Below are 16,518 nucleotides of genomic sequence, written 5' to 3' on the forward strand. Positions count from 1 at the left end.
CTCGGCGCCTCGGCTCCGTGGGCTGCGGCGAGCGCGTCCGGAGGTTCCAGCCCCGCCCCTCCGTACTCACAGGCTCGAGCCGCGGGGGCGCAGGGTCCCCGCCAGGGGGCGGCCTCGCTCTGCGCAGCGGACTCGTCGGCAGCCTCCGCCCGGGCGGCCGCTCCTCCTCCCCGGCCCCGCCTCCCCGGCCTCGCGCCGCCCGCCTATCCGCCGGTCTCTGCAAGACCGTCAGTCTGTCCGCTCGCCCGTCCGTCCGCTGCCCCGGTTCCGCTAGCCCGAGTGCGCGAGTCTGTTCGTCGGTTCCGGCCACCACAAACCTGTCTCCCGACCCCGGGCAGCCCTGCTCTGCTACGCGAGGCTGGGGATTGGCAGGGAGCGTAGGCCGCGTCGCGGCGGATGGAGCCGGAATAAAGAGGCGGCGGAGAAAGCAGCTGGTCTCTGCTCGCCCCGCGCCTGACCCCACGGGCGGCCTGGAGCAGGTGAGCGGCAGGGCGCCCGGGACTGCATCTGAGAGCCACTCCCATGCCTACTGCACTCCGGGAGAACCTCCTGAGCTCTGTGGCGGCTCAGGCTGGGCCTGGAAACATAGTTGCTGCCCCGGCACGGTTGGAGGCTTCGGGGCCTTCCTCGGCCCGAACCACCCTTTCTCGGGACTCAGCAGCTGGGCCATCGGGAGCAAGAGCTGACAGGAGGCAGCCCAACCGGGCCTGATGGGAGATGATCAGTTTTCATTCAGTTACCCGGAGAGGAAGAAAGGCTGGGGTGGGGCGCAGGTTGGGGGGTTCTCCTTGCCTTGCCTCCACTACTCTCCTGCCCTTTGCGGAGTGATCTGAGAGTGCTCCTGGGGCTTCACCTTCCTGGAGGAAGCTCAGGGTAGACGGTGGGGTTGCTCCAGGAGGTGGGAGTGGGGGTGGCCGCTGGGGCTGGCAGCCATTCATACCAGGAAAATAACACAGTTGGATTGGTACAACTAGACCAGACAGAGTATAGAGCAGTCCACCTTTCCTGTGTGCCTTAGGAACGCTAAAATGACCAGCTGTAGCTGTTTGGTCACCAAAGCAGCAGCCCCCTTGTTCCCTCCCCTCCCAGAAGATGCTGAGGATGACAACTTTTAGCGTGAGTCTTAGGTTTCTCTAGCGGAAGAGCTAAAAGGCAGGCTGGCATGTGAGGGCATTCTCTGCCTTCTTCCTCCTAGAGAGAAAACTTGCAAACTTTTAAATCTAAGAGGCAGATGAGCTGAGAACCTGGCAAGGGTTGCTTTAAATTCCAAAAGTTTCTCCCTTTCTCTGGGATTATTTTATGCTGCCTCAAAATGGTGACTTAGAGATTTGCTGGGGTTGGGTGGGCTTTGCTTTGCATTAATTATTGTGAATGTTTGGACCTGGAGGAGAAACACCCTGTGGCGTGCTTTCTCCTGTTTAACTCCGGCAAACAGTACAGTTTCTTGACTTGACAGCAAAAGACTCAGAGGATGTGGGGTTTCTGTTTGTGTTCCTCTGGGAGCCGACTAGAAGGCAGAAATTCAGCTTGGAGGAGCTGTACCATGGTGGGGGGGGGTGTCTATAAACCTGTCATTTAACCCTTTGTGCCAGGAGTTCAGGTCCCTGCAAGGCCATTCACCCTGTTAATATCTAGAGATGTGTGCCCTGGGAAAGGCCTGGAGTATGGGTGAAGAGGAGTGTAGACCAGTCCCTCAAAGGAGAGGAGGTTTAGGTGGTCCTTAATATTGTCTTAATAGTAGCTTCCAGAGTCCTTCTGCCCGAGGACTCATACCTCGGGGGAGCGGCTTCCTTCTGCTCCTGGAGGATCCTCTGGTCCATAAGCAGTGCTATTCTCATGTCAGTGTAAAAGGGGCTGGCAGGCTTGAGGGACAGTTCAGCCCAGACCCTGTGAGACATCTGACTGAGTAGGCCGTATGGAAACTAGATGGAGATGCTCTGCCCAAGGATTGGGGAACTGAAGAACATGGGTGTGGAAATAACTCCCTTCCTGTTTGCCTGGAGGAGTGGAGCTGCCAGCATACCTCTGATAACATGTGAAGGGAGCAGGTCTAGCCGTGAGCATCTCCCTCGCCTAAAGCATCATGTGTCCATGCAGTGACTGCGGGCAGCACGGGGAGAGATAAGGGAAGGGCCCACTTGTTCCTGCCTCAAGTTCACTGTGTCTCTCTTCCCTACAGAACCGATTACTGGGGAAGGCAGAGCCTTTTTGGCATTGCTGGGAGCCTGTCTCGAAGAGCCCCCTGTCCTGTAGGCTATCTTCTTGCCTAATGACGAGGGCTATCTGACCAGTCCTCTGTGCCTTGTGTGAGGTTCTTGTCTGTTCCTGAGAGCCGGTAGCTTCTTTCTCAGGGTTGGGTTCACCTTAAGCTGGGAAACTGAAGCCGTTACTGTCCAAACCCAGTTTCATCTTTCCAAGTATGTCGGAAAGCTGGCAACAGCCACCACAGACTCAGCCACAACAGCCACAGCAACCACAGCCTCAGCACCATGCAGAGCCCCCGCCAGCCCTGGCTGAACACACGCTGCCCCCAGGCACTGCTGAGAACCCACTGGGCTGTGCTGTCTATGGCATACTCTTGCAACCTGACCCGGGACTGCAACCCCCACAGCATGCTCCCCTGCAAGCAGGGGAGCCAGGCCCCAAGTGTGGTGTATGTGGCCATGATCTGGCACACCTCTCCAGCCCAAACGAGCACCAGTGCCTGGCAGGCCATGACCGCTCCTTCCAGTGCACACAGTGTCTCAAGATATTCCATCAGGCCACCGACCTGCTGGAGCACCAGTGTGTGCAGGCGGAGCAGAAGCCTTTTGTCTGCGGTGTTTGCAAGATGGGCTTCTCGCTGCTCACCTCTCTGGCCCAGCACCACAGCTCCCACACTGGCATGGTGAAGTGCTCCATCTGTGATAAGACCTACAAGCCAGCCGAGGCTGCTGAGCCAGCCACCACTACTGCCCCATCGCTGCCCCCAGCACCCCCGACTACTACTGTAGCCCCCTCAGAACAACCGGAAAAGCCCTATAGCTGTACCATTTGCCAGAAGCCCTTCAAGCACCTGTCGGAGCTCTCAAGGCACGAGCGGATCCACACGGGAGAGAAGCCGTACAAGTGCACGCTGTGCGACAAGAGTTTCAGTCAGTCCTCACACCTCGTGCACCACAAGCGGACACACAGCTCTGAGCGGCCCTACAAGTGCGCTGTCTGCGAGAAGACCTTCAAGCACCGCTCCCACCTGGTGCGGCACATGTACGCGCATTCCGGCGAGCACCATCTGTTCCGATGCAACGTGTGTGAACTGCATTTCAAAGAGTCGTCAGAGCTGCTGCAGCACCCCTGCACCCCGAGCGGGGAGCGGCCCTTTCGCTGCGGCGAGTGCCAGAAGGCCTTCAAGCGGCCCTCGGACCTGCGGCAGCACGAGCGCACGCACAGTGCCGAGCGCCCCTTCAAGTGCGACCTGTGCCCCATGGGCTTCAAGCAGCAGTACGCACTGATGCGGCACCGGCGCACGCACAAGACGGAGGAGCCCTTCAAGTGCGGCCTGTGCGAGAAGGGCTTCGGGCAGCCCAGCCACCTCCTCTACCACCAGCACGTCCACACCCTGGAGACTCTCTTCAAGTGCCCGGTGTGCCAGAAGGGCTTCGACCAGTCGGCTGAGCTGCTGCGGCACAAGTGCCTGCCCAACTCTACCGAGCGGCCCTTCAAGTGCCCGGTGTGTAACAAGGCCTACAAGCGGGCATCTGCCCTGCAGAAGCACCAGCTGTCGCACTGCGCCGCAGCCGAGAAGCCCCTGCGCTGTACCCTGTGTGAGCGCCGCTTTTTCTCCTCCTCGGAGTTCGTGCAGCACCGCTGCGACCCTACCCGGGAGAAGCCGCTCAAGTGTCCGGACTGTGAGAAGCGCTTCAAGTACGCTTCCGACCTGCAGCGCCACCGGCGGGTGCACACGGGTGAGAAGCCCTACAAGTGCCCCAACTGCGATAAAGCCTTCAAGCAGCGCGAGCACCTCAACAAGCACCAGGGAGTACATGCCCGTGAGCAGCAGTTCAAGTGCGTGTGGTGTGGCGAACGCTTCCTGGATGTGGCGCTTCTCCAGGAGCACAGTGCCCAGCACAGCGCTGCTGCTGCAGCCGCGGAGGGTGCCTACCAGGTGGCGGCCTGTTTGCCCTAGGGCCTCCGCGCCACCTCCGGCCCTGCCTAGTCTCGCTGGCTTGCAGCTACATGGCCGCAAGCCTGTCAACCAGCTCTCCTCTCTGGAGTGAGGACCAAAGGGTTCTGGGCAGGTAGAGGGTGCCCATGTTTAGTACTCCTAGCACCAGCCCGGCTGTGGGGAAGCCAAACTGCTGTGGCCAGACCCCGATTGCATTAACCTCTTCTCCGTGACAGGACTTGCTTTCTGAGAGCCTGCTGTACCCCTTATCTATAGGGAACTTGAATCCCACCTGTTACTAGGTGCCTCTCTGCCCCAGGTATGGGGGATGTCAACCGGTTTTCCCAAATCTTACAGCCTAGTGAGAAGTCAGGTGGCTTGGGAAGGAGAAGCAGGGTTTCTCCTCCAGTGCTTTTTTCTGGGGGTGGGGGAGGGAGGGCCAGTTTTGTGTCAGTTCTGGGGACTTAGAATTTAGACCATGAGCTACAATCCTCTGACTGCCCAGCTAGGACCGATGTTCCTTGATTCCGAGTTTCTGGTGGTTGGATATATAGGATAGGAGTCTTTGGGCTGGGTCTGCTTGGGGACTAGGGACCCAGTCAGGGTAGGGGAAGCAGAAACACTTAACAGCACCCTCAGCTCATCCAGTGCTGTCCACAGGGAAAGGGCCAAGCAGCTGCGTGCTAAGAGCAGTCCTGGGTCGGTGGAAGCCCCTCCCCCCTCCTGCCTGTGAGTAGGTGCAGGGATGAATGTGCCCTTAGTAGAGCTGCTGCTGTGGAGGGATAGGACTGTTGGTCCCCCTTGTACCCCATCCCTGGGATGGGGAAAGAGGACCAAGCCCACGATTTCTCCAGCAGATAAGAGCAGGTCCCTTCTTCCCAAATTGTGTGATCCTAGGTGTCTGGGGCTCAGAGTCATAGCCTCAGTTTGTTCCAGTCCTGCCTAAGGGCCATATAGAGTCCTGGGTGCCCAGGATGAGGAATGGCCTCTGACCCCACAGAGCCCCTCTAGCCCAGTCTGGTAACCCTGAGCCGTCAGTCTGGCTGTGGGCTTGGGCCCTAAGGATCTTCTGTTGCCAAAACAACCTTCTGTCCTTAGAGTCCTAGAGTACCCCTAGGTCTTTGACTGCTGACAACCTGCCTCTAATAGCAAGCGTGGAGATACAAGGATAGAGGAGCCTAGTAGGCAGCATTCTTGGCGGGCACATGGTCAGCCACCATCACTTGACAGCTAGAGCCACCTCAAGAGCCTGGGGGACCTTTGTTGTCAAAGTCATCGTTCTGAACCCAGCCCTGACCATGCCCTTTTTAGCCAGCCCCCTCTCCCTATCCATGAGTCTTGAAAGAAGACTGACCAGGACCCAAACCAAGGGCCTGATGGCTAGGAGTACATCACCTCACCTCTTATCTTAAAAAGTCCAGCTGGCCACATGCACCTGCTCTGTCTCCCAGGTTCTGTCCTGTGTCCACAGAGACAGGTTAGCATTTACCTTGGGCTGACTCTTGGTCACAAAAGCCTCAAAAGACTGGAACTCAGTCCTAACTGCTATTTTTTTCCTTCCATTTTACATTCTAAAAGCAATTTGTTATACTATTCATAACATTGTATAGCTTAATTTCATGTCATTTTGGATCATATATAAATATGAGTTTGGAATTTAAAAAGAATGACTCCATTTTAGGCAGCCACTTTTGATGTTACTCTACAGTGAGCTTGATGTGTGCTCTAAAAGTAAAGACATTGACAGTGCAGCCCCCAGCTCTTCACTCGTTCTTTCCAGAGGGAATGATGGGAGGTGCAGAGGCTGAGAGTGATACAGACCAGAGTACCAGATTGGGTCTAGGCTTGAATCCTGAGCTTTGAGGCTTCTGGGCTGTGTGACCTTGGCCTGGTCACTTAACCTCTTTGGGTCAGTCGCCTCATCTGTCAAAAAACTTAGTGGGTGGTTAACTTATCTAGCTGTTGGGAGAATTGCATGGACTCATCGTAGGGACTCTGGGGAGAAGCTGTTGACAGGCTGACAGGCACCAAAGCAATATACCTCACTCCACCTGATTTTAAGGTTTAGCAGTAGCTCTTGAGGAGGGAGCTGGACTGTGAGAGATCAGCAGCTCATGAAAGGCCAGAAGCTGGAGGTGGCCAAAAAAAAAAAAAATTTTTTTTTTTTTTTACTCTGGTGCTCTCTGCAATAGTGGTGGATCCCCTTAGCCTGGCTGGCCCACTTATCCATTTGGTCTGCCCTACGGTGATCCCCCTCTGTAGACCAAGCCCAGTACCCTTTACCTCAGTCCTTCCATACATTTCTACGTACTCCATCCTTGCTCCCCCCCTCCCGCAGTCCATCTGAAACTCACATGCTTTCCACTTCTCAAAGGCCAGAGTGAGGCTGAAGAGACGGAAAAATGGTCCTCAGCCTGGCATTTGAGAACCAAGGACACCCTGTTCTAGATAAGATTAGAAAGTTCAAAGGACATGGAGCTGCCCATATGACAAATGTTCTTAAAATTGTGACTGGACCCCATGCTTCTCCCATTCTCTATATGGCTCCTGAGAATCCAGAAGATTCCTTCCCATAGGCTGCTAGCACTCAGCAGCCAAGAGCAGGGGACCTTTTTATCTGTGCCAGTTTCAAGGGCCAACTTATTTTCTAGTTGTGTGGCCTGGATAAAACTCCACTTGGTGGGCAGGGTAGGCCTGAACAGCCTTTGTCCATACCATTTGGAGTCTGAGGGATTGTCTAAGACACACAGTGCTAAGTGGCCTAGAGCTGCACACATATGAAAGACAGTGTGGCCAGGACATCCCTGACAGTCTGGCTCCAGGTCACTTTTCTGGTCAGGACTGTTCTGGCACCCAGTCTGGCCAGGGAATCAAGGCAACAACCCCCCCCCTGACCCCAGCGGGTACTCAGCCCCTCTATCCAAGCTGATGTCTACCTTCCCATGCAGGAAGAGAGAGAGGTAGGTCCTTAACGGCTTGCGCATCCTAGCACTGTCATGAAAGGTCATCTCCAATCTGCACTTCTCCAGAGCAGTCCTCATCCCATCCTATGGGAATCTACCCAAGCCCTCAGCCTGGTGACAAGACCTGCATCCCACCCTCAAGCGAGTGGTCACCCCCACCCCTCCACAGGAAGAGCCTTGGCTGCTGTCAGTCTTTCTCCAAAGGTAGATGCTGTAGTATCCGGTAAAAGTCAGTCTGTGTGCGGTGGCAGGGGTGTGGGATCTCCCTCTTCACTATGACCTCGCCCCACCCTGGCTCTGTATTCCTGCCTTTCCTTCCTCCCTGACCATAACCGAGCACCTGCCAGACTTAAGACAACTTCAGATGAGTGAGTTGAAAGGGCTTCGTAAGAAGTGAGTATGGGCTGAGGGGTAGGCTCAGTGCCTGCTGCCCAGGCGTGAGATAGCCAGCACCTACAGTGTAACCCGGGGCTGAGTGGGAGGAACACAGCTACCATGAGATAGTGGCCGCCACTAGTACATCTGAGAGTGTTCTGTGTCTGTTTCCCAGGCTAGTCTCAAACTCCTGGGGTGTCAGTCATGCCTCAGTCTCCATATCATCCAGTGTATGCCACCAGTCTTGGCTTCTTAGTTTTCTAATGGGACATCTCTTCCTTCTAAGAGCCAGACCTATGTCTCCAGCCCCAGCAAGACACTCTGCTTTCCTCTCCACTCTTGGTGTGTTCCTCAGAGCAGGAAAGAAGTAGATGTGACGGTCACAGTCTCAACTGCCTTCAAATCCCAGCCTTGCTGGTCAGCGGCTGTCTAATCTAGGGCTAATCACAACTCCCTCTAGCCTATTTATTTAGATTTATGCAAATGAGTGTTTTGCCTGCATCTATATCTATCTAGACAGGTAGATAGATATAGATAGATGCACCACCTGTGTGCCTGGTGCACCTGTAGGTCAGAAAAGGATGTTACATCCCTAGGAACTGGAGTTAAGATGGTTCTGAGCCTCCATGTGGGTGCTGAGAACTGAACCTGGGTTCTCTGGAAAAGCAGCCAGCATTCAACCTCTGAGCCATCTCTTCACCCCCAAGTCCATTTATTTAACCAGCTATAAAAATGGATTTAAACGGCTTACCTCATGGGGCCTGTGAAGCACTTGAAAACTTAATAAAATGGATACACTCAATTGCTTTTGCTTATGCTTTCTACTCCCTTTATTCTCAGGCACAGTTTTTATATCTCATATTTATGAACTTGGTATTAGATGTATACCAATGGAAGACCCAAGAGCTGTCCTAACATTGCACCAGGCTATGAGACCCTCTTCACCGGGGTTCCCCTGCACCTAGGCCATCATGTTCACCATCACAAAAGGGCAGCACATTGAGGAGCCCAGGATGTTTTCAAGCAACCCTACCTGGTTTATATTTGAAATCTGTTGCTTCATGGGAAATAGAGGGCCCAAAACTAACTATTCACTTCCCTTCGGGGAAGCTCTGGGTATCGGAAAACCCCCCAAATACACTAGTATGGTAAGGGTTCCTGAAGGTGTCAGATGCCTCTCTCAACCCTTCCTTTCCTCAGTGCTCAAACTCAGGTGGAAGTTAGAAATTCAGGATCTTGGTTAGGATTTGCAAGCAAGAGGTGGGACCATTAGGGAAACCCAGATCCCAGCCTGCCCTTGTGCCTCAGTCCCAGCTAGGCTTGAGACTCAGGCCTTGTTGCTCTACCCAAGTCCATAAAACATCCCTCACCAGCCCCTACACACCCTCTCCCGTTCCTTAGGAATTGCCAAACAGCAGGCAAGGGTAAACTGTCATCTGTGGTCCTGACCCCCATCTCTGGCTCCCCCTCCCTCTCCAGGACTCTCTCACACAGAGGCCTAGGGCTTCTCTGAGGAAGCATTGGGTTTATTTCTTGAACTGAACTCCTGAGGAGATGGAAGGTGCCACCATATTCCTTCTGCCCTGCTAGGGGACTTGAAGTGGCACAGTCCAGCAATAGAATCAGCTATTTCCCCCACAAAGATTAACGCCAGGGTGTCAGATAGTTGATGCGACTGTAAAGAGAAAGAGGCAAGAAAAATTAAATTTTCTTTCCCTAGCTTCACTCCCACTCCCTACCCCAAAGCCCACGTCTCTACCCTCAGGGCTCTGGAAACAGTTCCCATCCAGTCTGTGCCCAAGAACCTTAGACGGTTCCCTATTTCCTCTTGTATATTTTTGGCAATTCTCTTCACCTCCAAATTACCTCATAGTATTTCTCGCTGCCTCCCCAATGATAACTGCTTCCTGGGTTTGCAGTTGTGTATGAACCTACTCTAGCATCACACTAACAAAAACCAAAGTTTTCCCGCATATGGGCTGGAGAAGGCAACCCCCTGGATGCTATGCGCTAGAGGTGAAGCAGTAGTGTTTGCTGTAGGAAGAGGTAGGGTGTTTGGCTGTGCCAGTGGGAGGTGTCGCACCACAGAGTTTGGCATTGCCAATTCGCACAGGGCCTGGCTGGAGAGACACCTCAGTGTCTATCAGCACTTCCACCTTGCAGGGAGCCTTTAATCCAGGGTTACCCTGCTAGGGGAGCAGATGGCAGGTCCTTCCTCCTCCACCCTCCCAGGTACCCCCCTTCCGGCCTCCTCTTGGCCAATCCTGGTGGGAAATGCATCCCTAGCCCATGCCCATTAAGCTGGGTGTGGAGCACCAGCAGCATCCTGAAGCGCGCCTCCTCGGGGGGCGTGGCATGCTGCGGTCAGGGCGGGGCCATTCTCTACCTGTAGTGGGAGCCAAAGCGCCGGAACGCGTTCCTGCGAAAGAAAAATATTGCTGAACCCCGGCTCCCAGAGCGTGGGGGTGCCAGGCACCCGCAGGAATTCATTATCTGTCCTACAGCTACGTTCCCCTTCCTCTGCTCAGGGGTGGGGGTCTTTAAGGGGTTCCGCATAGTGTCACTTACAGCGAGTCGAAAGGCAGGGGCATCTGTCCATAGCGGTCCAGGCTTGGGTTCTGGTTGAGGCAGAACTGTGGTGGACCGCAGGGATGGGGGCCCGTAAGCCTGCGAGGCGAGGAACCCAGCAGCTGCTCCCTCCCAGCCACCCAGGCCCCGTCTGCGTGCATCTTTCCCTACCCGCCAGTTCTGGGTCACCTCCGGCTTCAAGTGCCGCACAGCGTAGCCACTGAAACCCTCCACTGTGGAGAGAACCTGCCTTGGGGACCAATATCCGAACAAACCCAGTCCGCCCTCATCTAAGCCCCGCCCCTGAAGGAAGCCCCCTGCCCGTGCACTGCTTGACTCAAGCCCCAACCCCAGTGACTTCCCTACGTGGAATTACATCAGGGGCCCTCCCCTCTCCTCCCTTCCCTGTCCCTGTGCCTGCGCTGCTGGTCCCTGGGCCAATGGCTTTCACTCCCAGATTTAGATGTGCCACCAAACTACGGGAGATTTCCCCCTCCTTAGAGCATCCTTTGCAGTTGGTAGACTAACCCCTCTTGTTGGTACAAGGCAGCTTGAACTCGTCAGACTTGGACACGAATTTAGACCAGTCTTCAATGGCATGTGTGAAGCAGGGCCAGTCAACCCGGTTGATGCCTGGCACGATGGGCACCATCTTTCCCTCACGGTACTTGTGACAGAGCTTCTGTCCAGTTCCTGACAAGTCCTACGGATTGATGAACTGATGGACCGTAATGGCTGATGTAAAATCTTTCCTAGGCCTGGGTTGGCATTAGGCCTATTAGACTGAGGGGGTGCAGGAAACTAGGGCCTGGATCCGGTTGGGGGTGGGATCCCAGGTTGGCAGCTGGGGATATGCTCAGGCAGTAGAACCTTGGACCAGAGGTGCCTGGGCCTTGCATAGACGCTGCTACTGTGCCCATCCTAGGCTGGGGACAAAGGACACTCAACTCACCAGGCAATGCAGGGGTTTGTTGGGGATCCCTAGAAGTGTGAAGCTGGCCTTGTTAAAGTCATCTGTTGAAAGAAGATAAAGGTATCCCTTTGGAGCCCTACAGGCAGGCCCACGCTAGAGGCCTGGACCACACTATACACCTTAAGAGGAAAAATGTTTTGCTAGGTGTGATACCACATGCCTTTACTCCCAGCACTCAGGAGGCAAAAATAGATAGATCTCTGTAAGTTTAAGGCCAATCTTGAAACAAAAATTAGACTTTCCCCGAGGAACTCAATGATCCTAACCAACAAGAACTAAGTTTAAAGAGGTCTGTGTCTCCCTTCCCCTTTAACTTGTTTCTTCTCCTGGGGTGTTGGGGTATTGGAAGGTACTGGGGTGGAGTAGGGAGGAAGAGGCATAAGAATCCCAATGAAAAGATTTTAGAAGTATGCTAACAGGCTAGCAAGAAAGATCAGTGGGTAAAAGGCACTTGTCTGCTGGTCCCGATGATCTGAGTTTGATACCTGCTCCCCACATGATGGAAGGAGAGAACTGACTCCTGAGAGTTGTCCTTGAACCTCCAAGAACCTCCAAGAATGAACCGTGGCCTGCCAGCCTGCGTGTGTGTGTGTGTGTGTGTGAATAAGATAAAAAGTAAGCACAAAAGGAATCAAAAGACAAAGGGGAAATATTTCTACTGATTTTACAGATGAGGATGAAGCAATTTCCTTAATGTTGGAGGGGCTCCTAGAAATCAAGACCAAAAAAATAAATAAATAAAAAAGTAAAGAAACATGGATAAACCACATGTTTAAGAAGTTCATGCACAAATACTAGATATAGAGTCAGCCGTGGTGGCACACGCCTTTAATCCCAGCACTCAGGAGGCAGAGGCAGGTGGATCTCTGTGAGTTCAAGGCCAGCCTGGGCTACAAAGTGAGTCCAGGTCAGCCAGGGCTATTATACAGAGAAACCCTGTCTCCCTGGGCTTCATGGCTCCTAAACATATGAAAAGACACCCAGTTTCATTGACAAGATAAATGCACATTTAAACTACATTAAGATATTTCTCCCAGTCCAGGATAGCCAAGGCTACACAGAGAAACTCTCTCTCAAAAAACAAAACAAAGCAACAAAAAGATATTTCTTCCACTTATTAGGCCAGATTGGGAACAATGCAAAAGTCAGTACAGCTTTAAGAGATAGGTTCCTCAACATACATCAACAGAAGCTGTGTGAACTGACGAGAGCCTACAGACTTAGCATAATTATGAATATATACATGTTCTTTGACCCCACAGTCTAGCATTGCACAAATGATGTTATAAGAAGGTGACCTATTTTCATTTCTGTAACAGGAAAAGAATGCAAGTGTCTGTCATTGAACCAAACGCACCGAACTCCATTTGCACGAGGGAACTGCTGAGAATAACTTGAAAGCAGGGTGTTGTGGTGCCTATCTTTAATTCTAGCACTTAGAGCCAAGGCAGGAGGATTGTGTGTTTGAGACTAGTGTGGACCGTATAGTGAGCTGGGGTATAGCTCCATGGTACAGAACTTGCCTAGCTTGTCTAAGACCTTGTCTTCAATCCCCAGAACGACAACAACAAAGGTATTTCATGCCCCTCTTACAGTATTAGGTCACTGGTGAAAGTCTGACCATGGGTAACCCCGCTTTAGACCCAGCTTTTGTTTAACAAAGTGAAGAACACCATAGAGCCGCCTGCCTGTGATTCCAGGGAGAGATAGGCAGTCAGATCTCTGTGAGTTTGAGACCTGCCTGGTCTACAAAGTGAGTCCAAGACAGCCAAGGCCACACAGAGAAACCCTGTTCAGAAAAACAAAAACAACAACATAAAGAATACCCCGGAAACGATTGCTGAGACTCACCGCATAGAACAGTCTACGGCACTGCTGTTCGGACCCCTTTAAAAAGTCAATAGTACATTCTTTTTCAGGGTCTGGTTGGGTAGACAGATGGAACTAGGAAGGATCATGTTGAGTGAGGTAACCAAAACCCAGAAAGGCAAATGTCACAATTCTCTCTCACCCGAGGTTTCTAACTTGAAGTCTTTGGTTGTGAGTATGTAACCTGGAGTAACTGCAGAAACCAGGGAAACAAAAAGAGACCACAGGATGGTGGGGGACAATAGGGGAGGAAATGGGAAAAATAGAGGAACATTAATTAGGGAGGGGGAAAAAGATAAAATACAGAAGGAGGAGGGAGAGTGTTGTAAAATAACAGTAAGGATGCCTGGAAAGGCATAAGGAATCATACTATTATTTAACTACATAAAAAATATTTATAATACATGTAAGTCATTGTATAAAAATATATATGTATATTTGTATTCAAAGAAGCTGAATATAAAGCTCACCAATATGGCTGCCTATACATGACCTGAACAAGGATGACACCAATAGACATAGAAGCAGGAAAGGTCACAAGGCCTCAACCATAGACAAAGAACTACAGGCAAGTAAGAAATGCTGAGAGTGGGAGCAAAGTCTTTCCAGGGAAGAGCACACACCTGGTTATCCAATACTGAGTGGTCAGGCCTGAAAACATACATCTGTATAACAGTATACTGACTGAGCACATTGTATTTAGAAATATGTATGTATGTAGCAACAAGAAAAAGAGGTCACGAGTTTTAGAGAGAGCAAAGGGAAGTACATGGGAGGATTTGAAGGGAGAAAAGTGAAGGGGGAAAATGTAATCTCAATCTTAAATAAATTATAATAAAAAGTCAATATACAGGAAGAAATGGAAATAGATGGAAATTTTTTATGCTAATAAGGCTCAAGACTTAACAACTTATGCCTAAACCTAGATTCAATCCCCTTTCCATTTCAAGCTATAAAAGACATACTTGGAGACAGGGGAGATTTTAAGGTGTGTTGGTCATTAGATGTTGTGGATTATCGTTTACTTTCCTAGATACGGTATCATGTCATGTAGGCGGCTAACCTTGTCATTGGGAGCTACCTGGCAAAGTTTTGCATGAACATATGTGTGAATATGAAGGAAGAGAGAAAGGAGAAAAGAAAGAGGAGGAGGAGGAGGAGGAGGAGGAGGAGGAGGAGGAGGAAAGGGGGTTAAAAGAGAGCAGGGAAAGAGAAAGATAAAGCCAGGGAAGAGAACAAGAGAGATGGCGTGTAAACACAAGCATGCTGAAACAGACTTTGGGTGGGCGGTGGGAGAGGGTGCTCACATCGCTACCCTTCAAACTCTTTTCCACTTGAAAATCTCTTCATAGAAAGCCCAGGAGCAAAAGGATTGTGTCTGTATTGAGCGTGGTGGTTGGGCCACCCATCCCCACTCATCCGGAGGTTAGCAGGGAGGATAGCTCCAGCCCAGGAGTTCAAGGTCAGCCAGGACAACGTAGCAAGTCTCAAGGAAATGGTGGTGCAGGGGAGATAACTCAGTCAGTAAGGGTCTCGCTGTGTAAGCACAGGACCCAAGGTCTGGTGCCAGCACCAACCTAGTATGGGGAGAAGGCAGGAGGATCATGGGGTTTTGCTGGCCAGTCAGCCTATTCTACCTGGTGAACTCCAGGCTAGAATGAGACACTATCTCAAAAACCATGGTGAACAGGAACTGAAAACACCACTAGAGGTTATTCTCTGAACTCTATGTGCGCGCGCACACCCCCCCCCCCCACATGAGCACTCTTCCACCACATGACTTAGACCAGTATGATCAGGCATGATCGGAGACAGGAAGAGCAAGCACAGTTTAAGGCCAGCCTGGGCTACATGTTGGGACCACAACTGCATGCCAAGGAAATCTTATTTTGTTAAGCCTAAAGGAAATAAATCTGTTGATGGGTCATGCAGCGCCAGGTACCTTGCTCCTCATCCTTCATATTGCCTCACATTGTCAGGGGAGGCAGGCCCTGTCCCTGTCCCCATTTTTCTGCTCAGGAAGTAGAGGCCAGACCTTGGAGGATCTTTCCGGAAGCTGGACTGCCCTCCCTCATTTTTTCATCTCCCACTTGTCCCCAGCCTTTTCTTCCAAGATCTCCATTTTGCCAGGCACCCTTGCTCCAAAGGCAAACAAAAGACTCTTGGCTGCTGGGGGTGACATGGCCTGACCTTTGGAGCAGTAGGTTGAAGTTTGACAGTGCTCGTCTGGGAGGCAGCACTTGACAGTGTCCATGTCCATGCGACGAAGTGTGGGCAGGGCCGGGTGGTAGAGCTGGTGCTTCACACCAGCGAGAGGGCGACAGGCGAGCTCTCTCCGGAACAGCATGGCTGGGGAGCCATCATCACAGGGTGATAGGTCAATGATGTGGGCCATGGCTGGGGAGCAGAGGGGCTGAGTCAGGTACCCTTCCATACAGGCACACACCCTTGGCCTACATTGCTTTAACTATCCATCAAGCATTTATTATCTTCTGTGTGCAGGCTGGCTTTTCAGAAGTTTCCCCATGGGGCAGCAGGGACATCCGAACGACAGATAATGTGTGTGCTGCGTGTGTGTGCACATGCAACCTCCCCACCCCACACACTGCCCCCGGGGCTGTGAGGTAGGTCAGGACAGAGTGTGTGTGGATCAGGAGGACCGGAGATGCTCGAGGAACTCTCTACATGAAGTGAAACTTAAATATTGAACAGGAAAAGGCAACAGCAAAGCCATTTAGAATGTAGCTTAGGGTGCTGTGTGGCTTATAATGCTAGATAGCCTACTCTGGATTTTCCTAGACTAAACCTAGCATTTGCCACAAACGCTACAGACAGATGAGACCATTTTAAAGAAAGGAGAGAAACATGACAGATCTGATTTAGAAAAAGATGGATGGTTACCCAGGACTTCTCTTTTTAAAAAGCAGATATTCCCTGGAGGCTGGCCCCGCCCCGCCCCTCCCCCGCTTTTCAGTCATTTAGTGAGAATTTGTTGATTCTACTTCCGAAACTCCAAGTTAAAGGTGATAAATAGAGATGGGGGCTAGGTAGGCAGGAAGAGAGAGGAACGTGACTATGGAGGATCAGGAAGGGGCATTATGATAAAGTATGGGAAAGCTGTCTGAGAGACCAAAATACATGAGGAAAGATAGTGGTAGAACAGGGAGAGAGAGGAAGAGAGAGCTCCCTGCTGCCATCTACTCAAATCCACTACCTCATCTGCAGGGCACTGGCCCACGTGCACAGGCAGGTAAGAACCTTCTACTCAGCTGCTCAGTGGGCAGAGGAAAGGAGGTAGGCAGGCCTTGAGGGCAACTTTGGAACAAGGAACACCACGGAGACGATGCTCATAACAGCCTGATTGTGAGGGCACAGTTCTCTGGTAACCCTGGGCAACACAGGCTGCCAGGATCCCCAGGCATTGGACACCCATTCCCTGAAGCCTGGGGTCTCCATCTTGGAAAATGTCAGAACTGGGGCTCTGTGGAGGTGACCTGTGTCACTGTGCTGACACAAGCTATAGTCATCTGAGAGGAGGGAGCCCCAACTGAGAAATGCCTCCATAAGATCAGCTATAGGCAAGCCTGTAGGGCCTTTTCTTAATTAGTGATTGGTGGAGGACCCAG

General features: G+C 52.0%; 2 protein-coding genes across 2 annotated transcripts; one reads left to right on the top strand and one right to left on the bottom strand.

Moving 5' to 3' along the window:
* Positions 1-196: 196 nt before the first annotated feature.
* Znf319 (zinc finger protein 319) lies at positions 197-8,284 on the top strand. Its single transcript, XM_021641587.2, has 2 exons — positions 197-479; positions 2,180-8,284. Exon 2 carries the CDS (start codon positions 2,420-2,422, stop codon positions 4,163-4,165), a length of 1,746 nt encoding a protein of 581 aa, XP_021497262.1. The 5' UTR covers positions 197-479; positions 2,180-2,419; the 3' UTR covers positions 4,166-8,284.
* A 1,677-nt stretch (positions 8,285-9,961) lies between these two features.
* Spmip8 (sperm microtubule inner protein 8) lies at positions 9,962-15,433 on the bottom strand. Its single transcript, XM_060392160.1, is given in 5 exon segments — positions 9,962-10,164; positions 10,166-10,283; positions 10,579-10,753; positions 11,003-11,064; positions 15,083-15,433. Coding segments are annotated over 5 exon segments (717 nt in total). The 5' UTR covers positions 15,327-15,433; the 3' UTR covers positions 9,962-10,046.
* Positions 15,434-16,518: the final 1,085 nt, after the last annotated feature.

The sequence above is a fragment of the Meriones unguiculatus genome, chromosome 10 (assembly GCF_030254825.1).
Source record: "Meriones unguiculatus strain TT.TT164.6M chromosome 10, Bangor_MerUng_6.1, whole genome shotgun sequence".
NCBI lineage: Eukaryota > Metazoa > Chordata > Mammalia > Rodentia > Muridae > Meriones > Meriones unguiculatus.